General features: G+C 37.1%; 1 protein-coding gene across 1 annotated transcript in view; it reads left to right on the top strand.

Annotated features, from left to right (window-relative positions):
* LOC102222875 (neural-cadherin-like) overlaps positions 1–22,547 on the top strand; it is a 132,810-nt gene that overhangs the window by 102,672 nt on the left and 7,591 nt on the right. The window contains exons 24-31 of the mRNA XM_014470322.2: positions 2,921–3,045; positions 3,231–3,358; positions 6,326–6,449; positions 7,998–8,181; positions 8,408–8,574; positions 13,040–13,304; positions 14,156–14,342; positions 17,705–17,955. Of these exons, the coding sequence (XP_014325808.1) occupies positions 2,921–3,045; positions 3,231–3,358; positions 6,326–6,449; positions 7,998–8,181; positions 8,408–8,574; positions 13,040–13,304; positions 14,156–14,342; positions 17,705–17,955 (1,431 nt within the window). The remainder of the gene's footprint in view (positions 1–2,920; positions 3,046–3,230; positions 3,359–6,325; positions 6,450–7,997; positions 8,182–8,407; positions 8,575–13,039; positions 13,305–14,155; positions 14,343–17,704; positions 17,956–22,547) is intronic.

The raw sequence follows: 22,547 nt of genomic DNA on the forward strand, positions 1-22,547 counted from the left end.
GAGCAGCAAGGACTTTTATTTCCAAAACAAAAGGGGAAAATAAAACATATATCTTATGAGAATTTCCAGTTCACAGCAAAACAAGAAGAGAGCACAACTTTTGACTTCTGAGTGGGTAGATGAAAGGTGAGAAGGTTGAACTTCTTCTGCTCTTAACTAGAGAAGTGGCATACTTTCCCCTGTATGTCTGAACAACTCACTGATTAGATCCTATCAAAGTGCCACAAGATCAAGTATGTTTAGCACAATAGGAAAAACTAATTCAGACAAAATGCAGAGTGCATGGAAAAATGTAAAGCTATTGTGTAGATAGATTTTGTAAAACAGTAAAGATTCTGCATGGTTAGTAAAAATATTATAAAGCAATATAAATAATGGTGAATTAAAACACCTACATTTCAAACCATAAGTGTCTTATAAAATTAGTATAGCCATAACTGCAACAATTTTACATTTTTATAGCAATACAATATTCAGGTGTGTTTGAGCAGGTACACATAAAACATACCATAAGGAATTGAACTAAACATTCCCAGTCTTAAGGGTTTCAGCAAAAAAATCAAATTAGAAATTTAGATAGATTGGTGGAGCATAATTTATGGCCACAGAAGGAAAACGTGTAAACTATTTACAATATCATAAGCTACCTTGAAAGTATGATATGCAGTAAACAAAATTCATCAAACTTGATCAGAAAATGAAACCTTAAATGAGTATGAAAGCAAATTATGTAATTTACTAACATTAGACTAATATGAACAGAAATAAAGACATAGCACTGGTACTAGAATGGAGCCCTGGAAATTACATAGTGTTGTTTGGCGTAGTTGAAATTACCATCTTTAAAGCAGGCCGCACAATTTCAGTGTAATTCTATGAAAACCCTGTTTCTTTATCTTTTCCAATAAAAAAAATAATGATTTAAAGCCTTTAACACAAAAATGCTACAGCAAAATCCTTATCAGCTAGGTATGAGCAATGAAAACCAATTTGGACTGAAAAGCAAATAAAAACTAATCTGTGAGATGTTACGTTTACTTGCTTTCATATTTGTGAAACGTGGAAAAATAAATAACGAAATAATTTTGCCATGTTTGTGTTAAATCTTTTTGCAGGAAAAGGGACGTCTATGTGTGATAAATTATTGTCTATAGTGATCCTTTGAAATCAATTACGGCAAAGTGTAATACGTGAGGTGTTGTGTATTTGAGTCTTGATTTATTGCGTTTTAAGATCCCAGTAAGGTCTTAGTGGAAAGAAAATATGACTCCTTTTTTTTGCGCCTCCAGTAATGATCGATCACTCGTGCCATCACACAGAAAATCAGTGAACCATAGTTGCTTTTCATTGACTCATGTCCAGATTTACTTTGAATTGAGATTTTTTTTTTTGCTCTGTTGGGAATCTTTCATAGCATGGTTGAATACCCTGTGCAGTCCATTTCACAGGTAACTACTCGGAAAGCACATAGTGACTTCATGAAAGAAACATCAACACAGCTTATTCTTGCTGACACAAAGGCTCACTCTGGGAACTGTGTTTTTTTTAGTTTTTTTTAATCAAAACTAATTAATACAACTTAAGTATGTCGTGCCTTAAAGACCTAATTCTATTGCAGCCTTAGCAGCACCGAAACATTTAGAAGAAACATACAATTTTCTCAAGGCAACAAGAGTGAAGACAATGTTAAATATGCTTCATGTAAAAGTAATATCATCCAATTGTGTAACATAGAAAAGAAACAGTCTTTATGATTTTCTAATATATAACGATGCAATTATAGTGGAGTTTTATTATCAGGTTATTGTTTCTATCATTGTGCAAATGCTCACCCTGCCTACATGCATGAATATATAGAATGTCTTTATGCTTTCTATTTATTGTTCTCTAAACTAATGAATCTTTAATGAGGGACCATGCCAAAATCATTTCTTAAATTTCTTCTGTCACCCCATGATAAAGAACTATTTTCAGTGCTGGACCCAAAATAAATTCATTTTTTATTGCTGTAGAATAATCTGACTGGAAGAGGATATTGTTATTTTAATCGTTCTGGTATTTCAAGTATTTCTGGCACTGTCACCTATTTACAAGGTGCGTGGAGAGAGGCAAAGATCTGGTAAGATAAAGACTCCAGAAAAAATTAAAATTCTGGGGAACCAAAAAAATTTAGGCTCTTGTCCTTTATTGGGGTCATGATTGCAGTGAAGTTGGTTCCTTTGCATTTCAAGTGTTGCTGGATTCTTCACCTTTAGGACTTTGTGATGCCATCAATCTAAAACAATCTAAAAAAAAACAACAATCTAAAAAATAATAAGGATGATAAATAATTCCACAGTATCTCAGATTCTTTGTTGTTCTTAACAGTGAGCTTTTTCAAAACATAATCACCTTGTTTTGGCGATCAGGCTTGCCAGCAATCAGAGATTAAGAAAAATGTCCTTCTGTATCATGTTACAATTACGAATTATTAAAATGCACAATCAGCTGTGTACATTTAAGAAATCATGTAAACCTGAATTCATTTCGAGGCTTTTAACACAACTTTGCCATGAATGCCCTAAATGTGGCTTGCAGCATACTGTTCTCTTTGCTACTCAGATTCTGCGCTCCAGTCTGTGTTCAGTTGTTTATTCTCCTTGTTTAAGAGAAAAACTTCCCTTGGGTATTTCCCTGTATCAAACTGGGAACTTGAACCTTGCCTTTTTATTATTTTCTTTTATTTATACCGTGTTTGGTTTACAATGCATTTCATCACTATTTTCTGTTTACTCTAGTTTTATATTTTAAATCATACCTGCATTTTGAGCTGCTTTTGGACTTTGAGAATTTTGTCCTTTTCTCCAATATTTTCACCCAGAATTAATTGTCCCCTTATTTTTCAGTGGCCTCTATTAATTTTGATGTTCATCTTTTACAGAGCTGATTGGTGGGACTCCTAGCCTTAAAATCAACCATGGTTCTGGAACCCTAGTTCTTCAGTTGACAAATGTTGGAGTGAGTGACAGACGTTGGCACCGCCTTGATGTGAGGAGCAACAGCAAAGTAAGAGAAGTACAGAACTGCCATAGCTCCTACGTGATTGTCACTGACTGTTTCACTCTACGTGCAAGAGAAATGTCAGATTAGAAAACACACTGCAGTTCCACGGAGTGTCAAGCAAGAAGCTGAACATTCATCCCCACATGCCGTTGTAATGACCTCTCTTTTCTTTTCTACCCAATTTAAAGGAAGTGCGCTTTACTCTGGATCGATGCTCCAGTGCGATTGTCATGGAAGCAGAGGGGGTGGATTCTTGGGCGATGACAGAGGATCGCTCTTCCTGTGAAATACGAGGGGTCACGCCCAACAGGGATAAGTAAGACCAATAATTAATTCTGGAAAGAGAAAATAGTTTGGAAAAAATATCTGTATTTTCAGACTTTATTCTCTATCCCTTTGTGTGAACTTTCTATCCAACCGTTTATCCATCCATAGATATAGCTGGCCTTTTCATGGCCACACCACCTCGTAATTAAAGAGAGGGAAAAACCATTAACGAACAATTCATTTTATAATTAGCATATGTGTGTAATATGTTTCTGTCACAGGTCATTTGGAAAAGATTCGTCCCTCCCTCCAACCATCCATGGTGTTTGTACAGTTCATATTTGAAGCTGGACCACAGTAGAAATATCTCCAATGAATGTTTTATGTTTGTATATTTAAAACATGAGTTAAAAAAGACAGAGATAGGAGAAATCTTTACTTGAAAATTAAGTATGAAACATGAATCTACGTAAATGAAACGGATGTGAACTAACTAACCGCTGTGCTTATTATGAACCAAGTGGTTATTTTAATAAAAAAAAGACACAAATTAATGGCTGTATTTTCAATGAGTATTTAATTGGACACAGGGAAACTTGTGGCTGCATTTGTTTTGAGTGCATGAGAAGTAACAGTGTGAATAATTCAAAAGAGCCTTCTTTAAACTGGAGTGTGGCTTTCTTTAGCAACTCCAAACAAATCTATTTGTGTTTAGTTTCCACTTACTGTTTTTAAACCTAAGCTGACACATGGACCTGAGGGACATGCCCCATATCCTCACTGGGCCGTGTGAGGATTAGATGCAAAACTAGCAACCGATCCAAAAACTTAGATTTTCAAAATGTTTTGGATCGGTTGCTAGTTTCAATATAGTATTTAGTAGATGCTCTGTTTTATATTCTAATTTGCATTCATGTCTTAATGTTTTCTAAGTCACAAAATGTATGCCTTTTAGGTTTTATTTAGCAACTGGCATTATACAATGCAAATATAAGATAAACAAAAGAAAGACAGAACAAAGAAAATTACATTTTTTCTTCAAAGGTGATTTAGAGCATTATCAAATTAATTTTCCATTGATGCCGAGTTAAATATCTCAGCTTAGAAATAAAATTTAATCTGTTAACTTAGAATCACGTTTTACCAAACAAAGCATCTATGTGGCATTTCATATGTTAGATAGCATGGGAAAGATTTGTAGGTAGAACTGTTCAAACCCAGACATTCTCATCGAAAATGCTGTTTATGTTTATCCAGGGTTTATTATTAATTAAAATGAAATCAGATGGATACACAGGCTGTTTTCAGTTTCTCATGTGCCACACTGTTTTCTCTGGGGGAAAGAAACTGTTGATGATTTCCTGAAATGTAATCCTTAAAATGCCAATTAATTTTTGACTTCGTATCCTCATAGCATTTTGTGCTTGGTCACAGCTCAACTTGTTTACTACCACCGTGGACCTGGCTTGCCTCTGGACTCATTATTGTTGTTTCAGCTTAGCTACAGTTTGAAAATTGCCACCTTACACATAATATTGTAATGAAGATTTTTTATTTTTTTGCACACACGTAATACACACACACACATATATATATATATATATGTGGAAGGGAAGTTAAAACAGTACTTTGAAATCTGTTGTGTGCAGAAAAATAAATCCTCATTAAATACTTCATATATATATAGCAATACAGAGCTCTTGAAAGATTGTTAGGACTTGGAAAAATTCTCACTTTTTCATGTATAATCTGTTTGCTCTTTAACCCAGAAGTTGAACTGCACTTTAACTATATAGCTGTCAAAATATTTTTGTAGCTAAACATCTGCCATGTCACTCAAGCTGTACATGTCTATCTTTTTCTTTTAAAACTGAAAGGTTTATTCACTTTTAAATCTCTTAAAGTCTAGTGCTGCACAGGTTGTGGTTGGAAGGGAAGTGAAAACAGTACTTTGAAATCTGTTGTTCATTTTGCTCAGGCACTAAGAAAAATAAATGTTTCATATCCAGCCCGTTATTGCAAATACACATTATTGATTTCTTTCCATGAAGCAATTATGGGATATTAGCAGAAGTTTTGAACTGACAGGACACATAAAATCTAAAAGAAAATGCTAAAATTACATGTTTTGTTCCTTAGAAACTTTGTGCACACAAATAACACCTTCAGTCACCTCAGTGATTTGACTTCTGACTAATCTAGAGCTATCTGTAGTACTGCAGTATGAATATGTTTTGTCTTTTCCCTTGCAATTTTCTTTTTCCTTGGAACCAGGAATTTATTTATTTCATATTCATGAGGATAAAGACTTTTGAACAGGCAAACTGTTTTTGGTGGGTGAGGAGAAAACTGCTTTATTGAGCTATTCACTCTCACAACTCTAACCCACTTTTCTTGAATAGTAAGTGGCCACACATCCACTTGACATATTCCCACCAGAATGTTTTTTTATTTATTTTTTTTTGTCAAGAAAACATTCCAATTTGTGTTCAAACCAATCGTACTGTTACATAGGTAACAGCACGATAAACAATAAATAACCAATAAATAATTGGTTATTTATTATTATCTGTTGATAAACTTGTAATAAATGTATATTTTATAATAGTTTTACAGACAAAGAAATTCATAAATAAAAAGCATATTCCAATGAGGTTATGTTTTGACTTACCTTGGCAGAGAAATTTGGCATGTCTTGAAAATAGTAGAGGAATCTCTTTGCAAGTGGATTTTGTTTTCTCACAAATGTAATTTACATACTGGTATAATGCATATTTTCAAAGTAAGAGGAAAGGAACAATAAAAAGGTGTCACATTTGTTTTCTGTATGTACAAAAAGTGATGACAGTCTCAGCAACAATTGGAGAAAACTATGAATTTTAACAGACAGTTGGTATTGTATGTACATGTTACAACTGCTTACACTCTGTTTTATTTGTGTTGCAAGTTCTGTGTCGAATTGTAACCTTGAAAACTTTCCCTTAGCACAAATACTTTGGTTGTTTTTCATCCCCAGGTACCTGAATGTAAGTCATGTTCTGCAGCTTGGAGGAATCAATGAGAACATATCATATGAATACCCACAACTGCAACACAAACACTATACCGGATGTTTAAGGGACTTGATTGTGGACAGCAAGGTAAAGTAAAAAAGTGATCTGAGTTTAACACAACTACATGGCTGGACGAATAGGCGGCTGTATTGTATTCCTTTAATGTGTTCTGTTATGACAGGAAACTCGCTAAGTTTATAAATAATACTGATTTAGTCAAAGCATTTATGTGATTGGTGAAATTTAGCTCTGTGATAGTGATACAAAGGTTTCCTGCATGCATAATTTTTTATTCATCAGTATTATTTTTATTACTTTTAATTTAATATACAATTAGTTTACCATTTCTGTAGAGAATTTGGAAAAGTTCAGATCATAGTGTTGTAACCTTGTGAACTCATCATATGTTTATTTCCAATATTTGAGTTAAACAGTGTCATAACTTTAGATTTATTTAAAGCAATAAATCAAATACACAGCTATTGTAAAATCTTCTATAAAGATCACGCCACAAAATATTAAGGAAGTCTGTGTAAACTTTTACAGAAAGTTTATCATTCTGGCATTTAGTAAATATAAATATTTTTAATACCAATTGATCTAAAACAGTATGAAAGGTAGTGCAATGTAATGTCAGAAAGGGAGAAAAAAGGGGATGTGTCTTTGTGTGAATAGACTTTTAAAGGTACACATGTGGGATTTGAAATGGAAACATGAAATAGAAATAAACACGAGAACATGATAACATGGACCAAATTGCAAAGGAAAAAGCAGCACATTAATTAATAAAATTAATACACAAGCTGCATACCGCGCAGCAATTAAAAGTCCAAAACACATCAATATATAATCAGCCAGGAGCATAATAAACCGCACAAGGAGTTCAACAGTATCAAGTAACAAACACACACAGATTTGCATTTGTTTCTATATTCTTACTAGAACACTACATTGACAGAACTCATTCCCGAGCGCATTACGTTAACGTCATACTGTTTTGGTCATTAGGATGATTAAAGCAGATTAATTGAGGTAAATACCAATGCCAACAAAACCTCAATTTGATGCCCAAAGACAAATAATACTGTTGTCATGTCAACAAACATAATGCACTCAAACAATCTTATCCCCATCATCCACTACATGATTACTGAATGTGCTACAACAGTTGACTCTACCCTAATAGATATGACCTGATGTCTTTTTTCTGCCTTGACTTTATTAACACACTCCTTAAAACTCCAGATGGATAAACTCCTCATACGTCCATTTTTATACCGGTGCTGGCAATAGCTGAAGATCAGCCAACTGCATTTTGTAGCACCTGGGTGCCCCTTTCCATATTCATATGAAAGCTGAAGTTTTCACTCATTGCTTCTCCATTCAGATGTTCCTCCCCCTTTATCTCAGATAAAACTTCTTTAATGTTCCATTTTAGAGTTTTTATCAAACATTGAAATTGATTTCACAAAAACAGCTTTTTGATAGATTTGATCTTAATTTACCATTACGTTTCTTTTTACTAATCTTTAATAAAAATATAATTCTTTTAATTTCCTTTTTTTTCATTCCTTCTTTCAGTGTGTTATTCTTCAACTCTCTTTCTCCTGTTTCGTTTCCGCTTATTCAATCTAGCTGTATGACCTTGGTTCTCCTGCGGAATCCTCCAACATTTTGCCTGGCTGTGGTCTCATTGATAACCATTGCACCGACTTGGAGCAGCTTCCCTCCTGTGGCAAGCGGGGCAGCTGTCACGGGGAGTGGGACTCTTTCAGCTGCCTGTGTGAAAAAGGGTTTACAGGCCCACATTGTGATCAAGGTAGGCCTGTAGAGTTGCCTTTAAATGACCATGACGTTTTCAGTCTGAACCTCACGAGGTGTGCAGACCCAAATGGAAAACCTGCTGGTGTGGGAAGATAACCCTGTCTTACATAAAGTGCTTTTGCACAGCCGCACACCCTCACTGTAATTCCCTCATGTATTTCCCATGTGACAGCTGAATTAATTGAACAAGCCTTTTGTGCTTTTTTTTTTTGATTGACAAGTGACTCCAGAGTTTTCCTTTGACGGCCGGAGCCACGTTCAGCTGCAGCTCTTGTGGTCTCTCCCTGCAAGGCGGACCAGAGTCCAGGTTGGGGTCCGTACTCGCGCTTTAACAGGGGTCATCCTCAGCTTGCTGTCCCAGGAGCAAAGTGAATACCTGCGTTTAGAGGTGAGTCACGGCTGGTCACCCGCCTCCACCTTGACAGCTGCGATTGTCTTGTTTGTGAGCCTCAAATTAGACCCTGTAAATGATTGCAGCAGATGCTTGTCAGGCTGTGAGTGAGTAATATCAGGGTTGGAGACATATGGGTGGATACCGAGGGGGCTGTTGACTGACATATGTATGTTCCTTACTGGCTCTTTGACTAGATCTACAGAGAGCCTTTTTGGAAAGTGTTTGATTAAAAATAATAGGCCCTCCATATTCAAGGGTATTTTTGTTTCTGGTTAAAGTTTCATAACCACTTTAATATAGCAAGAGAGTCAGTGGGTATAGCAATAAATGGAAGTTCGAATCTCTTGTTAAACACTTCTGAGTTCTGACACAGCTTATATGGAGAAGTAAGCTCAAAGTCTGTGCAGTATGTCACTAGATGCAATAAAAACAGTTCCTTACAAAAGTATTCACAGTTATCTTGTTCACATTTTTACCACATTACAGCTACAAGCATCTCTGTATGTCATGCAGGTTTTACACAACAGAACAGAATAAAGTAAAGCATAATTTTGAAGTTAAATAAAAACACATGGTTTTTGCAAAACTGAGTTGCATAAATTTATTTTAAGCCTTCCTGTAATCCTAGGAAGTTTTGTACAATTTGCTGTAGTTGTACAGCACCAATTGTCAACAAAGATAATCTCAAGACACCTTTAAGAAGAAAGACTTTTAAAGGTCTCCATTCCAGCCTCAGAGACCGCCTAATTACTAGACAGTACAGCTGTTTTAAGAAGAACTCAGAGGTTTGTTAGAGAAAATTAGTGTACAAGCAGCAACCTGAAGACAAAGTATAATATCCAGGGAGACGTTTAGGTTTTTTTTCCTATAAAACAATAACACAGCCTTTAAATATTTCATAGAGCACTGTTCAAGCCATCATCCAAAAATGGAAAATGGATGGTACAACAGCAAACCCATCATAACAGTCATCCACCTAAACTGACAGGCCAGGCATGAAAAGCATTAATAAGAAAAGCAACAAAGAGGCCAGTGGAAAGTTGGGAGGGTAAATCTTTAGCCTAAAAAAAAAGTTTATTAGTGCTGCATTCCACAAATTGGAATGCACCAATTTGTGCAAGAGTGGAAAGAAGAGAGCTGGTGCAAGAAAGGCACAAGATGCCATGTTGTCAGTTTACCACAAGCCTTGTAGGGGACACAGCAAACATGTTCTGACCTGATGGAACCAAATTTGAGCTCTTTCCCTTATCCGCAAAGTTTGTTTCAGAAAACTAACACTGCACATCACTATGAACAAACCATCCCCACAGTAAGATATGGTGGTGGCTGCATCATGCTGTAATTGCTTTATTTTCTTTAGAAGAGAAACAACCATTTGTGTTGCGGGGAAGATAGATAAAGAAAAAAAACAGGATTTATGAAACTAGGATTTGCAGAAGACAAAGAAGACACAGCCTTGAAGGTTTACCTTTCAGCAGGACAATAACTGAAAATGAATTTGTTATATTAAACGGTTATTTGGGCGTTTTTTTCTTCCTTCACATTATTTGTATTGGTATACTCTTAATACATTTTTATGTATCTTCTAAAACTCTAATCATAAACACAGAAACAAACTTTAGATAAAGCAGCACTACACATATGATCAGTTCAAAAGCCAATCAAATGGCCAACATGTCTTAAAAAAACAGGAGAAAATTCAGATTTGGGGTATCAAATACCCCGAAGCTGTGATGGGCGGTCCATTTTATTATGTCATTAAGAGCCTTAGAGTATTTTGTGTTGTGTTCCCATATTCATAATAATCTTTCTATCTATTTTTCTGTTAGAAAAGTCCAGTCCTAAAGCGTATTATTCATATACAAAACTAGACAATTTATGTTCTAAAATCTGCAACTTATCTTTCCACGTTTCAGGTATGAGGCAACAATTTCAACCTGTAGATGTGCAAACGTGGAAGCCCTTAAAGACTTGAAGCTGCATTTGCACAGAATAATGGTTTCCTAAAGCACTGAATTTGCTGTCTACAAATTTACATAGTACTTACTGATTTTTGTTATAAAAGTTTTGAAAACCCCATGTATATTTTGCTGTCACTGCTTTGAGATGGACCAGCATATTTAAAACATAAGTTTTAGTTGCCATGTCTTAAAACAGGGGTGTCAAACTCCAGTCCTCAAGGATCAGTGTCCTGCATTTTTTAGATTTGCCACAGGTACAAAACACTGGAATGAAATGGCTTAATTACCTTCTTCTTATATTAACAGCATTTCATATTTTTACAATTTATAGCATTTTATATTTTATTTTTTATTTTTATTTTATCTACAACTACTACTCAGTGGTAGTTGTTATTGTGTCTCGTCTCTGTGCTATAACTGCGAAGTAATTTCCCTGCTGGGATGAATAAAGTACTTCTATTCTATTCTATTCTATTCTTGTGTAGATCAGTTCTCCAGAGCCTTGCTAATGACCTAATTATTCTATTCAGGTGTGGTGCAGCAGAGGCACATCTAAAAGTTGCAGGACAGTGGCCCTTGAGGACTGGAGTTTGTCACCTGTGTCTTCGAACATGAAATAGTCCCAAGAGGTGCTAATACTTTTTTAAGGCACTGGATCTGCATACTTCCTTAAACACAATTAGTTGACTGCTACAGACAGTATACTTTACTTCATATGTGTCTTCTGCCTGACACCATGCTGAGTGTTTATGATGGTGGTGTTCCCTGTCAAAGGATTTCATCTAACCAACTGACAGGCCAAGTGAGAACAGTGCCTGGAAGTAACTGACTCTGGTAGGACTGTCACTCACAGGTCACCTGGTTGCACCGAAACTGTTTCTATTACCGATTTCACACTGCCAGTCTGCTGTTAAAACAACATCTCGTTTTTGTGCTGGCACTTATTTGTCAGACAGCACGGTTTAAACCACCAGCCCTTGTTCTTTTAGTTTTTATATTGCATGAGGAAAAAACAATAGTGTCCCCATCCCTCGTTTCAGTCCCACAGTGACAGAAGGAAAAGGCTGTTGGCTTTAATGTGTGGTGTGAGGGCTGTGGAGCTTTTCTGCGAAACCCTCTGTGGAACTGAATTGGTGAGCTGTGTAAAGCTTCTGATGTCTGTCTGCAGCAAACATGCTGAAACATTTTCAGCCTTGTTGTCCCAAAACACACAGAAACACTTGAACACAACCCTACTGTGTTTTCTGACTAAACCTTCTAATTTAGAGGGCGGCCTCTTTGCCCCAGTTTTTTTTTTTTTTTCTTATGGATAGATATGGAATTGAGTGCCCACTGAATAAAAAAGTACTTTTTCACACAGAGGTTACCAAGGGCAGGCTGGGTAGAAACTGCGTTTGGTTCTCAGAGGAGTTCAGCCTCTCTGTAAAGAAAACATTTAGAGTAATGCTTGCTGAGAAGAAGTTTTTAGAGGGTGTCTGGGATAAAACTCCACAAGTAACTTCTGAAAAGAGTAAAAAATCAGAGCTTTGACATAGTTCAGACCTCAGAAATATTCTGAAATATATTTTGAGAAGGGATGATTGCATATGACTCAAGGGATACTGCAGAAAGTTTATATAATCATTTGTACCTGCGCATTGATTAATCTTTTTTTCTTTTTTTCCACAATTTCTGCTTTGCACTACAGGCAAGATGAAGCAGTAGGAAAATCACATTGAGCTTAGACTTTTTTTTTTATTATAAATGGGTGTGCATTTATGTGCGTCCAGTAGAAAGGGGCTCCTGCTGAGGGAGCAATAGTTAATGCATGCTGGGCTGACTGTGAATTATCTAGACCTACTGTTTCCAATTAAGCTCAGGACATGTACAAGCTGCAGTTATGGGAAGCCTCACATTGGTTTGTCCATTGTGTTCACTCATCCCTAACTGCTGAAGATAATTGTTGTTTCATGTATACCTTGCCTTCGGGATGACTTTGCCATGCAGTGATGTGTGGAGCAACCTGGCAGAGCATCATTGCTGCAAAATTGCCGAATAAATTCTTACCGCTGGAATTTCCATCCCACTTTTCTGCCAGGTTTTACAGCAGACGGGCTTGTATGGGTGCTTAAATTTCACAATTCTTGCCTTGCTCACCCTTAGCTGCCTTTTCCTCACCTTGGGAGCTGGCCTACTTCTTATAATGTTGTTATGCTCAAGAGGTTTTTTTGCACATCAACACAGCACAATATGGTAGAAATCTAACTCTGTCAGACTGTCAGTCTGCTTCATGGCACCTCATTTTGCAATTTTACTCCTGAGTCTTGAAATCTACACTAAAAGAAATAGTGTTGTTGCAACAGCTGACAAAACTGAACAGCTTGTTTTACAGCAGTACAAAAGTACCCGACTGTAGAGTTAGGATGCCTCAAACTTGGAGCAAAATCTTGATTATCAAAATGCGTCCAATCTTTCACTTGGAATATAAGAATTTTACAAAGGTACCACTGTGTTTTCAGGTGACTCAAGGCCTGCTGGCTGTTTTCTACAACCTGGGAGACGGAGATTACAATATCTCACTGCCGTACCACCGCCTGGATGATGGGGAATGGCATGAGGTGGAGTTGGATCGGTTTGGCAGAGAGTTCACCCTGAGGCTGGATAGGGGTGGGGGTCGACTTGAAATCACCGCCTCACCCGGCCAAAGTCAGGAGATCATTATTGACCCCTCTGTGGTGATGCTTGGGAACTCTTTCCCATCGGGACACAACCGCAGCTTCTTTGGTAGGTTTCTGCTTGGAAACTAAATGCATTGCTAACAACAAATAATTTCTGTAAAAACGTCCTGCATTTTTACCTTCAAATCTTGTTTTCTGCTGAATTCTGCTCACGCACAGTAAGACAGAACAATATATACAGTTGACAGGTGTATGCTGTTTCAAATTTTCTGAAATGATTTCAATGAGGCACAGAGAATTTAATGAAGTATCTCAAGGACCACTGACTGAAAGAGGTTTACAAAAGCTCTGTGTTGTCTCACTTGTCACTATGTAGAAAACCATGTCTTCGAAGATTTGCAAATGGCAGATACTTTTGGAATTCACTGTAAATTGGGGGTGATTACAGTTTTGGCCAGGTGAAGAAAATGAAAGAGAAATTTCTTAATGACTTGTAGTATTAACTTGTAATTTGTTTTTTCAAAGGAATGTGTCTCACAGCTGACTTTGAGTGGATTTGATACTTAGACTTACCTCTTCCTGGACTCTAGGTGTTACACAATAAAATGTGTTTTGATGCCATAGTTCAAAACAAATAAACAGAGTATGTCAGTGGCACTAATATGCATTTACATGATGCGGAAGACTGTGCTTTTAACAGAGCAAGTAAACTAACTGGTAGAAAGAAAGAACACCAGAAAAAAAATTTGTGCTGAGAGCATAGCCTGAGGCTGTTTGTATGTTTGGCAGTGTGAGAGCATTGGTCGGCAGGTATGTCAGCAAGTCTGCGAGTGTTAATGCTTGTGTGCCTGCATATTCCAGTTTGCACTCTTGTTGGTGTGTAAATGTGTGCCTGTAAAAGATTTTTGCCCTGAGGACTAGTGTCTCCCTTCTCTTATTTCCCTCTGTCTTCGCCAGGCTGTTTGCGTGATGTGAGGTTTAATGGTCGCTCCGTTCCCCTGGAACAGGACCAGCATTCAGAAGGACTTCAGGTGTTGGTCGCTTCACAGGGCGTCTCTGTCGGCTGCTTCTCAGATGCCTGCAGAAAGCACCACTGCTCCCCTCCCTTGGTCTGCTTGGACCTCTGGAGACAGCATGATTGCAGGTGCTGTAAATATAGAGAATAAACAACCAAACGTTTTAAAGCGGTCTTAAAGTGTGCAGTCACGCTCGGCACATATTTGCATGCAGATCTCCAAAAACAAAGGATGCATCAGATTATCATACTTATGATGAAGTTAGAAATGTCAGCAGTCAATTTGTACTTTGGCAAGTTAAAAAGCTATGTCTGCCTTTCTGTCTGTATGTCTGTCTGTCCAACTATCTGACCTATTCTACATTTTTATCTTTTGTGTCTATCCAATCTAAATAATGGGGATCAGCTAAAAGGTGGCACTCATTAATACTCAAAGGAAATGCAAAAGGTCATTTGCACATTCAGAGCAACTTCAAATGACTTGGAAATAATACTGAAATTTTGCTTAATGTGATCTTCAGCAATGCCATGAATCAGCAAGTAAAATGTCAGAATGTCCCTTGAAAGGAATACGTTGAAAACTTAATACACAAATCTGACCATCCAAATGAGAAATGACTTATTTTGTTCTGCTTAGGATCTTTGTGAAGAACATCGTTTAAAATATGTTTTTAATAGTTGAACAAAGCCATAAATCGGCAACATTGATAATTAATTTGAATTAATTATTAATAAATGGATAAATAACTTGAGTTCAGTTCCTGTTATATTTAACTAACAAAACTAGCAACAAAAAAATCCCCTCCACTTAAACAGAATCCAGTTGATTCCAAAATGATTTTATCCATTTTCAAAACCAAAGAAGTTTTGTTATATGTATGCATTTTATCATATGATTGTACAAAATGAAATTTTATGTCCTGAGAGCAAAGTGCAAAAAGCAAAATGTTGTTTGAGAAAATATAGTAAAGTATGTAGTAATATTGGTAAATAAATCAGCACAAGGACTTAACATTAAACATATGTAACAAAAAAAAATTGTTTTCTGTGAGCTCATAATGAGTCCATGACACTACAAGCAACCTGTGACCAGATTTCAAAAGAGGAGGTATCAATCTCTATATAACAGCAATATAAACAAGAGCACAACCACATAGGGCTATAAAAGTTACAACTAAAATTTTAAAATGTATTCTAAAATGCAAGGGCAGCCAGTGCAAAGACACTAAAATGGTTGTAATTTGTTGCTTCTTTTTAGTGTTTGCCTTGTAGCTGCATCCTGGAAGAAGTGGAAACATAAAAGTGTGAATAATCATTTTAGGCTCATTTTTTTTACAAAATACTTTAAAGCTCAGAGATGTTCTGCAGTTGGTAAAATCCTTTTAATTAATTAATTGTCTTAAATGATGCTGCAAGGGCATAGCAGAGTGAAAAGCATTCCTCCTGGCTAGGCATTTAATCAAGGATGAAAACTTATCTTATTCAGCAATAGACTGAATGTTGCTATCATAACGATGGTAAGAAATTTCCAGGAATAAGTCTTAGGAGGTAGAATGTATAAGATAAAATGATGATGATAGGACAAAAGTAACAGGTTCCAGCACTGAACCCTGTGGGTCACCCATTTTCAGGGTTTTACATTCAGAAATGATCTTGTTGGTAAAAACATTGCCATTTCTGTCAGTAAGGTCCATAAAGTGGACACAAAGCCTATAAATCCCAGGCTAAAGCGACATTTTTTTTTGTGATGTAAAAAATTATACAAAGTCTTTTCAGAGAATTTCCTACCTAAATCTAACACATGTTTTGTATCTTTCATTAAACAAATCTGAGACTCATGCATTTTCTTTGGGGTTCAGGTCAGAGGAGTTTGCTGGCTAATAATGAACTGGAGCATCACGGTCACTGAACCAGCTTTGGTGCCTTTGGCAGCATGAGTAGGCGCCAAGTCCTGCTGGAAAATAAAACCATCATTTCCAAAAAGGCTTGTCAGTAAAGGGAAACATGAACTGCTCTAAAATTTTCTGCTACTGTGGACTTTGGTGCCTCTTGATGCACCAAGTGTAGCCACAGTCTCCTTGTGTTGCTCCCCCAAATTCTGGAGTGGATTTCACTTGACAATCCTCTCAAGGCTACGATTTTCCCTGTTGGTGGTGCACTTTTTCTAACCATACTTTTCTTCAACTCAATTTCTGATAATGTGCTTGCTCTGTGAACAACCAGCTTCTTAAGTAATGACCTCTTGTGGCTTACCATAGTCAGGGTGTTGATGACCGTCTTCTGGATATCTGTCAAGGCAGGTGTTTTGAGTTCATTGGCTGATTAGGATGCGACACCATCATTTTCATTTACTACCGTTTCCCCAGTATCCTAATTTTCTGAGGCACTGAATTTGTGATTTTTATTTTCTGTAGTCATTAAAATTGAAATATATCAACATATGTGTGATAACTTTACATAATATATAAGTGATAAGTATCGCTTTCCGAGGTGACTGGCAAGAAATATTGCGCTTTTTTGTAATTTTCTATTCTTTTTTAGATACACTTGAATCTACTGAAGAACTAGGCTATCCTATGTCAAGATATATCCAATTTTGGCAATATTTCTGGAACATGTTTTGTTTGTGATTTAAGCTGCATTTCTCAGTATAAGAAGTCAGAATTTTAACTGGAAGTCATAATTTTACAACTGAATATGACTGACTGACTAAACAGTTTGTTTCTAAGGTGGTCCAAAGTCAACAATTCTTGATTTCATAGCAGAAAATTAGAAGTCATAGAGCTGTTATTTATGCAAGACATTTTAATGAAAGTCATTTTAATGAATAATAGATGACAAAACATACATAAATTAATGCAGAGAAAGAAGGTTTTGCATCCTTAGTATGATAATTTTGTGTGAATTTTTTATCTTTTCTTGATTTGCTATTGTCCAACAGATGGCAACGAGGCCGAGTGGACCAGTTGCATGCCGAGTGTCAAATATTGAGTCAACTTTAAAGAAAAGCATATACCAGCAGCGACTGTAAGAGTTTTGGCTGGCCCTTTAAACTCTGCAGGATCACTAAGTCTCTTTGCTGTGATTTCAACACTCCAAACCAGTGGGGACTTTGGCATCCATATTCTGTGATTGCAGCACAGCCTCGGGATACAAAGCACTCAGAGAAGCAGGGGGCAGGGATGAGTGATATTCAGGGGATAGTTTGTACAAATATACTGGGGGACTACTGCTGCAAAGCCAATCTTAGTGTCTCGGTTTCTTGTTCCTTTTTATTTTTTTTTCATTTCCAGTCAACATTCTGTAACCTTCAAAGAACATATCTTTGAATCTGGTATAAGAGGTGCAACTCCTGAGGGATTTATTTTTACACCATCACCTTAGATGCCATAACTCCTGAAAAATAAATTTTTTTTTTAAATTATTATTATTTGACAGCTTCCCAAGTGTCTCATGTGTCTGTTTTACAGTTCTTCATCTTCTCTGCACAGGTGCCCTCCGGGACACATGACCAGAGAGACCTCCTCGGGCAGAGTGTGCATCTACACGCTCTGCGCCAGCCGGCCGTGTCGACACGGAACATGCGTGGCCCACTCGCCGTCCCGCTACTCATGCCACTGCAGCGAGGGCTACCGAGGGCGGCACTGTGAGGTGGCGCTCGCCGTGTTCCACAGCGAGGACAGCAGCAGCCTCAGCCTCAGCTCCATGTTTGCCATCAGCATCTGTGTCATGGCCTTTCTAGGTAGCTATATCGACTATGTCCTCTTCTACATATGGTAACCAAACATTGTCATTGTCTGTCTTGATTTCTTTTTTTACCATCTTTCTTCTTGTATTGTTGTTTACATTGTCGCTGTACCATCATGTAATATTTGCTTGATCTGTATATCAGCTGGGTTTTTTTTATTTTATTTTTTTCTCACTTCTGTTGTTTCTGTACACAGCCGCATATTTTGTTGCTTTATTGATCTCTTGAGTTATGCTGGGATTTGTTTCTCTATGTGTTTCCTGTTGGTGAAAACAGGAAACACAGGAAGGCAAGCGTGGAGATAAGAGAAACACTGCTTGTCCTCATTTGTGATTCATAGGAAAACTAAGAAAAACTCTGTTGAGATTCTTTCTCTTTTCTATTTTTCATGTCTGTTTACTCCTGTCTCTTACTGTCTAAACTTTAGAAGTCAGTTTCACTCTCTGCCTTAACTTTCTAATTGGCCAACTTATCGTTTACCTCATCAAACAGTTATCGCCCGATTGAGCACTTTAGTTTTTTTGCAGCTCATAGAGCACAAAGCGGAGTGGGGACATCTTTGATTGTCCTCTTTATCACTCTAGAGTGTTTTAGGTGAACTTCAAGCTAATGTTCACTTTTTTTTTTTTTAAATAAGAGAACAAAGCTAAGCATAGAATCTTAGCTGCATCGGAGCTTTGTACCTGCACACATGCTCTGACTGCAGGTATTTATTAATATGTTTATTGATTTAAAGCAGTTTATTTTGATTTTATGTGAGAGACCAGCATAGAGTAGTGCATTATTGGGAAAAGGAACAAAAAGATACAAGGTGTTAAAACATTTTTTCAAACTAAAATCTGAAAAGACTTAATCTGATACAAACCTCATCAAAACAGGTTCATTTATTGAATATGGCAGTATCATAATGGCCTTCTCAAAGCTCAGACTTGAATCCACATCAACATTGGTGCCAAACCATGTAAATTAATCCTGTCTCCATACAGCCTGACTGAAATTAAGCTATTTTGCAAAGAATAGATATACATTTCAGTTGCTAGATGTGCAAAACTAGGGGAAACATCACCCAAAAGACCCACAGTTGTAATTATGAATTAAAAAAACTGAATACATTCGTTGAAAAATAGAATACATAAAACTGTGTTGAAATTCGACAAAATATGAAAAATGAGACCCAGTTATTTTGCTCGTCTGTCCATCTGTCTGAATAGAAAGATATCATGTAGAAGCTCAAAGCTGCTTCGACAGAAAATAAAGTTATGGAATATATAAGGTGTGGGAGATTGTGTGCCCTTACCAAAAAGTTTCTCTTTGAAGGCTCATCAGATGATCTAAGGCTGCACTCTGACACATGTGAGGTCATGAGTTCAGATCTCTAAATGGGAGAGCGGATTCTGAATGCTTTGTAGTTTAAGAGCAGAATCTTGAAATCAATAATTATAAGATGAGGGTTATGTGCTCTCTCCTTTGTGCCTGCTGAGAAGTGAGCAGTTGAAGTTTAGAGTTTTATCGCTGATGCTAATGTTAATGAAGGTTGGGCGAAGCTTTGCAAGTACAGTAAATATGAAAAATATAATACTTGGGTTTTGATGAGCAAATTAGGCTCAAAGCAAGACTTTGTCAATGTGCCCTTGGAGAAACTTTGTTAGACTGGCACGGCACTCCTAGGAAGGTATACAGCTGTTCCATATTATCTTAATTAGTGGATAATTGCTGTCGCTGTGGTTTGCTGAAGTTCCTGATCCCTAGAAATGGCTTTGTCATCCTTTATGCATGGATAGATGCCAGTGAATCCATTTCTCACCCTTTGCTGAAATTTGCCTAAATTTTTGCATGATGTGCCACTTTTTATTCGACACTTTATACTCTTGAGGGTCACATGACTAAAACCTTCAATATAACAATTGTGTGCTTAAATATCATTTGATCAGATAAATCAGTTTTTATTTGTGTGCTGCCAAATATATCAATGTAAAAGGATGTTCAGTGTTATTTAACTTTAAGAAATACTTATCAATTTCAGAGACAGCCATTTGGTCATATTTTAACAGTTTAGTGGGTCGTTTTATCAATATTCCCTGCCACAATCAGCCCTTTGAGATACATGATCTTAATATGGCCCAAAATGAAAATAGGTTTGATAAATCCTGTTTCATTGATTTCTTAATGCTAAAGGTCAGAGGTCGGGTAGTAATCAGGTGGATACGGTGGCCCTGAGGTGCAAACCACTTCAGCAAATTGAAAGCACAATTACAAATTACAAAAGCACTACAACATTAACAAAACGGAAGAGGTATGTCCCAGTGGGAGATCTAAGAAGTCGCTGATTGGACTACAGCTCGTTTTAATTTTGAACCGGAAGTTACTCTGGGGTGCTTCGTTTTAATGAGAAGCAAAGCAAGCAGGAATACGGTCACGTCGCCATGTATTGCTCAAACTGTGGAAAAGACCTGGTTGAGCCGTCACCAAACTTTTGTAGCAGTTGTGGCAAGAGGCTTTGGATCACCGATAACATTCATGTTTTTAAAAAACATGATAAAGCCAGAATAACTTCCAGTTTAAAAGTAAAAACGAGCTGTAGTCCAATCAGCGATTTCTTAGGTCTCCCACTGGGACATACCTCTTCCGTTTTGTTAATGTTGTAGTGCTTTCGTTAATGTTGTAGTGCTTTTGTAATTTGTAATTGTGCTTTCAATTTGTTGAAGTGGTTTGCACCTCAGGGCCACCGTAGGTGGGTGACTAATACAATCGAACCAAAAAGTTATTTCATTATTTAACCCTCCCGGGGTCTCAACGTGATGCTAAGGAGCACAGCAAAAGTCGTGATCGGAGAGCAGAGAAGCCGGGTGGTTGTCCCGTCAGACCGTCAGCTTCTGAAACCACACACACAGAAAAATATTCTCGTAAAAGCACAGACAGGGTCAGTGTGACCCCGCCAGACTGCGCACAGAGTAAAAAAACTTATGAGGTCCACATAAGGTCTTGTAAGAAGCTCAAAGGGAAGGCAGTGATGTTTTCTTATATTTTCCTTCAATATCTTTTAATTCTCATTGTACAGGCATGCAAAGAAATTTTCTTTGCACAGCTTAAAAAGAGCACTCATAACAGAGGTTCTCTTTGTCATCTCTTTCATAGATAATCACTGCCTTATCTTTGCAGTGATTATTCATGTAGTCCATAAAATTTAAAAAATAGGCAGGAGAATAGCCAGTGATATTTATAGGTCTAAGAGTTTAGGAGCAAATTAACAACATACCAAGCTCTAGTGAACTAAGGAACATCAGTTAAATTGTTTAACAGGCAACACAAAGGGCATCAGATAACTGATTATTCAAATGATATTTCAGCTCTTAACTTGAACTGATGACACTTGCCCTCCTTGTGTAAACAGATGAATAAAACTGCATGGTTGATGGTTTCATAAGCTGTGTTAAGACCTAATAGGATCAAGATTCAATATCTTCCCACATCTGCTGCCAGAGGGTTTTTTTTCTTTTAAATAAGTATGCAAAAATATTTCTACTCCAATTGTTAAAAAAAAAATAGATGGAAAGTTCTATTCTGTAAAGGTCGAGGAAACGGATAAACTAATTGTGTTGGGATCACATAAGGAATCTTGTGCTTTTTTTGGTGCTCACAAAAATAGAAAGACATATAGCCTACATGTTGTTGGACTGGCTTCCCTCTGAAAGGCTGTGTTGCTGTTTATGAGTCTTTGTGTCATATGAAACGCCTCGGCAATTCAATATACTGTCCCTGCCTATAGCCGACTCGACGTTCCCTCAAGGGCCATGTGGCCGGTATTAGGTGATCAGTTATTCTGACACTTTCCAATGAAACATAAAGTTGTCTGCAATATTTGATAATTAATTCAAAGCTGATGAGGTGTGGCCTTGGCCTCATTCATGGAAATTCATGAGCTACTTGCAATGCCAGCCTAAAAAGAAAAACACTGAAGCAGTTTGTCCGTGGTTGTAGATGAGGCATTTATATTCATCGTGCAAAATTTTCACCTCAGCAGGAGTCGTAGGTTGCTCCGTAATGTAATTTGGATCAGGACTAACACTCGTTGGTGAGTGTAATTACATTTTCACAGGTTAGAAAAAATAATAAAACAACTCAAGTCTTTTCCCTCAACTGGAAGCAAGTAGAATATTTAGTTGTGTTCGAAAATAAAATTAGTCCTGTCCTTTAATTTAGAAAACAGCTGCTTTTACAGCACAAACAACAGTTGTTTAATGATGATCCTCAGGCTCATCACCACAAGAACCACTTCTATAAATGCACTGCAGTGGGCTTAGCTAAGGCTGCTGGCTGGATGCTAGATTAAAGGGGACTCTTACTCCGCCTCAACGTGCATTAAAAGTTAAAATGATCATCCATTATTAAGTTTTACATGCAGCATCCCAGGCCAAGCAGTGTGTGAGATCGGTGGAGGTTATTGACCGAACAAAATCGTCTGACCAATGCTCATTAGTCAAACATGAACTCTGACACTGTGTATTTTGATGAATAGAGGAATTAGTTGTCCAGATTGGCTCGGTTCCAAAGCCATTGCGTAAAGTGCCGCCTATTTTTTCCCCCTC

This window comes from Xiphophorus maculatus, chromosome 2 (genome assembly GCF_002775205.1).
Source record: "Xiphophorus maculatus strain JP 163 A chromosome 2, X_maculatus-5.0-male, whole genome shotgun sequence".
Lineage (NCBI taxonomy): Eukaryota > Metazoa > Chordata > Actinopteri > Cyprinodontiformes > Poeciliidae > Xiphophorus > Xiphophorus maculatus.